We start from the raw sequence: 1,964 nt of genomic DNA, 5'->3' as shown, positions 1-1,964 counted from the left end.
TCAAGTGTAAATCAAATGTGAAGAAATAAATTCTGTCTTTTTATCTCTTCATTTTAGTTTTTTTATCTTTTATTTTACGTCTTCGATTTTTCCTTCCTTTTTTCTTTTTTTCTTTTTTTTTTATTATTTTACGTGACACCATCGCACGCGCCGATGATCACGCAGGCCGACTTCTTTGTTAGAAAATAACGGTCTGAGATCGACGGTTCCAGAACTCGTTACTTGGGGACAAATATGCGCTCGTCCATACAATGTATATTTTTCGTCGGGCAGATAAGAGGATGTATCTGTGACACTGGAGGACCGCGAGCGACGGTTGGAAATACGATCTCTGCAGAGCCTCGTAGCGTAACAGTTGCTTTTCTGTATCTGAAATTTTCATGGCGCTCATGTCTGATATTATTTTATGCTTTTTGTTCGCTGTTGCTATTTTCCAGTATTCATCTTGATATGATAGTTTGTCAATGTAGTTGTTTACTTTTTGGTTTTGCAACGTTTCCATTTCTCTCGTAGATGAGCTTTCCTGTTCTTTGTTTATTGGTTGTTTTTTACTTAACGTATTTGTAGCATTATTTATGTAATACATTTCACCTTTGTTCGTTATTTTGATCGGTAGTATTTGCTGTTGCATTTTGGAGCTTTACCATTTGGCAATGTTTATTGTCTTTTTGTTCACTTAAATTCACTGCTTGTCGCACTTTCACCGAAACACAGTTTTTCACGTCTGTCTAGCTCGACTGCTCAGGTAGAACTGTCTGACATACGAGCAGTTGCACACATATTTTATGCAGTATTTGATCATGATTTTGGCATGACACGTGCAACGTTATATCACAGATGATGTGTTATTATAAAATGTTCTAAGAACAATATTTTGTAAACACAAAAAATGAAGGACGAATGTCTCAAGCATGGAATGAAAATAAATTTCAAGATGAAATTTCAAGGGAAAGCCTTGTTATCAATTACTTTATGATATCACTCGTAAATATTATATCGTCGTATTTATTCTTTAAAATCGTTATTCAATTTAAATCGCAGATTTCTTTTATTACCAATAATTTTTGCAATTCATCCCAGGGACAATCGGTAAAATTCATAATTTGTAGTTACTACAAGAATTCCAATGTGCTTTCCAGTTCATTCAAATTCTTGTTCTATTAATAGCACTTTTGAAGATAGATATGTAACATTACAAGCTCCTCATTCAACTGTAATTTAAGAATACTAAAATTGATGCTTATCTTTTGAGGTCCATATGTATTCTAATGTCTTTACTTTAATTTGTGTAGCCGACAAGTCTTCGAAAGTTCCCGAGTCGGTTCATCATTCAAACCCAGGAGACATAGATGTCATTGCCGCAATGGGTGATTCTTTGACAATCGGCGCTGGAGCTACTTCGATTTATACGTTCGAAGTGAACATTGAAAATAGAGATATAGTTGGCAGTGTCGGCGGTCGAGAAACTTTGAGACAGTTCCTGACTCTCCCTAATATTCTTAAAGTTTGTTCATTTCTTACATCTGCATTATTGAATCATGTGATTTGCGGTATCGCTATGAATACGAATACTGAAATCTTTCGTAGTCGGATTTCCCTATATGCAGGAATTCAATTCTAAATTAGTAGGTTATTCACTTGGGGACGCTGAAGTACTGATCTAGCTGCGCAGTTAGTCTTCGCCGAATGTGGAACTATATCTAAATATATGACACTCATGGCGACATATCTGGTGAATAAAAAAAAGGAGGACTCAAGGATAGATATAAAAAAAAAACATTGGAAGTTTTGTATGTTCGTAGAAAAAGTAATTATATACAACACATATTTAATTTCACATAATAATATGTCGAGTTAACATTATGATTAGGGGCGTCTAACGAGTTTTCATTTGTATTAGACATTATTATTACGCAATAGAGAAGATATCTACTAGTACAAATATGATTACTACAGAATTTGAC

General features: G+C 34.4%; 1 protein-coding gene across 1 annotated transcript; it reads left to right on the top strand.

Annotated features, from left to right (window-relative positions):
- Positions 1-1,296: 1,296 nt before the first annotated feature.
- On the top strand, positions 1,297-1,728 carry LOC141445943 (phospholipase B1, membrane-associated-like). The gene is made up of 2 exons (XM_074112171.1): positions 1,297-1,504; positions 1,608-1,728. The coding sequence occupies exons 1-2, from the start codon at positions 1,364-1,366 to the stop codon at positions 1,662-1,664; spliced, it is 198 nt and encodes a 65-aa protein (XP_073968272.1). The 5' UTR covers positions 1,297-1,363; the 3' UTR covers positions 1,665-1,728.
- The last annotated feature ends 236 nt before the right edge of the window (positions 1,729-1,964 follow it).

Source organism: Bombus fervidus, chromosome 18 (assembly GCF_041682495.2).
Source record: "Bombus fervidus isolate BK054 chromosome 18, iyBomFerv1, whole genome shotgun sequence".
Classification (NCBI taxonomy): Eukaryota; Metazoa; Arthropoda; class Insecta; order Hymenoptera; family Apidae; genus Bombus; species Bombus fervidus.
Note: the sequence above shows the minus strand (reverse complement) of the source record. Positions and strands in the feature narration are given on the sequence as shown.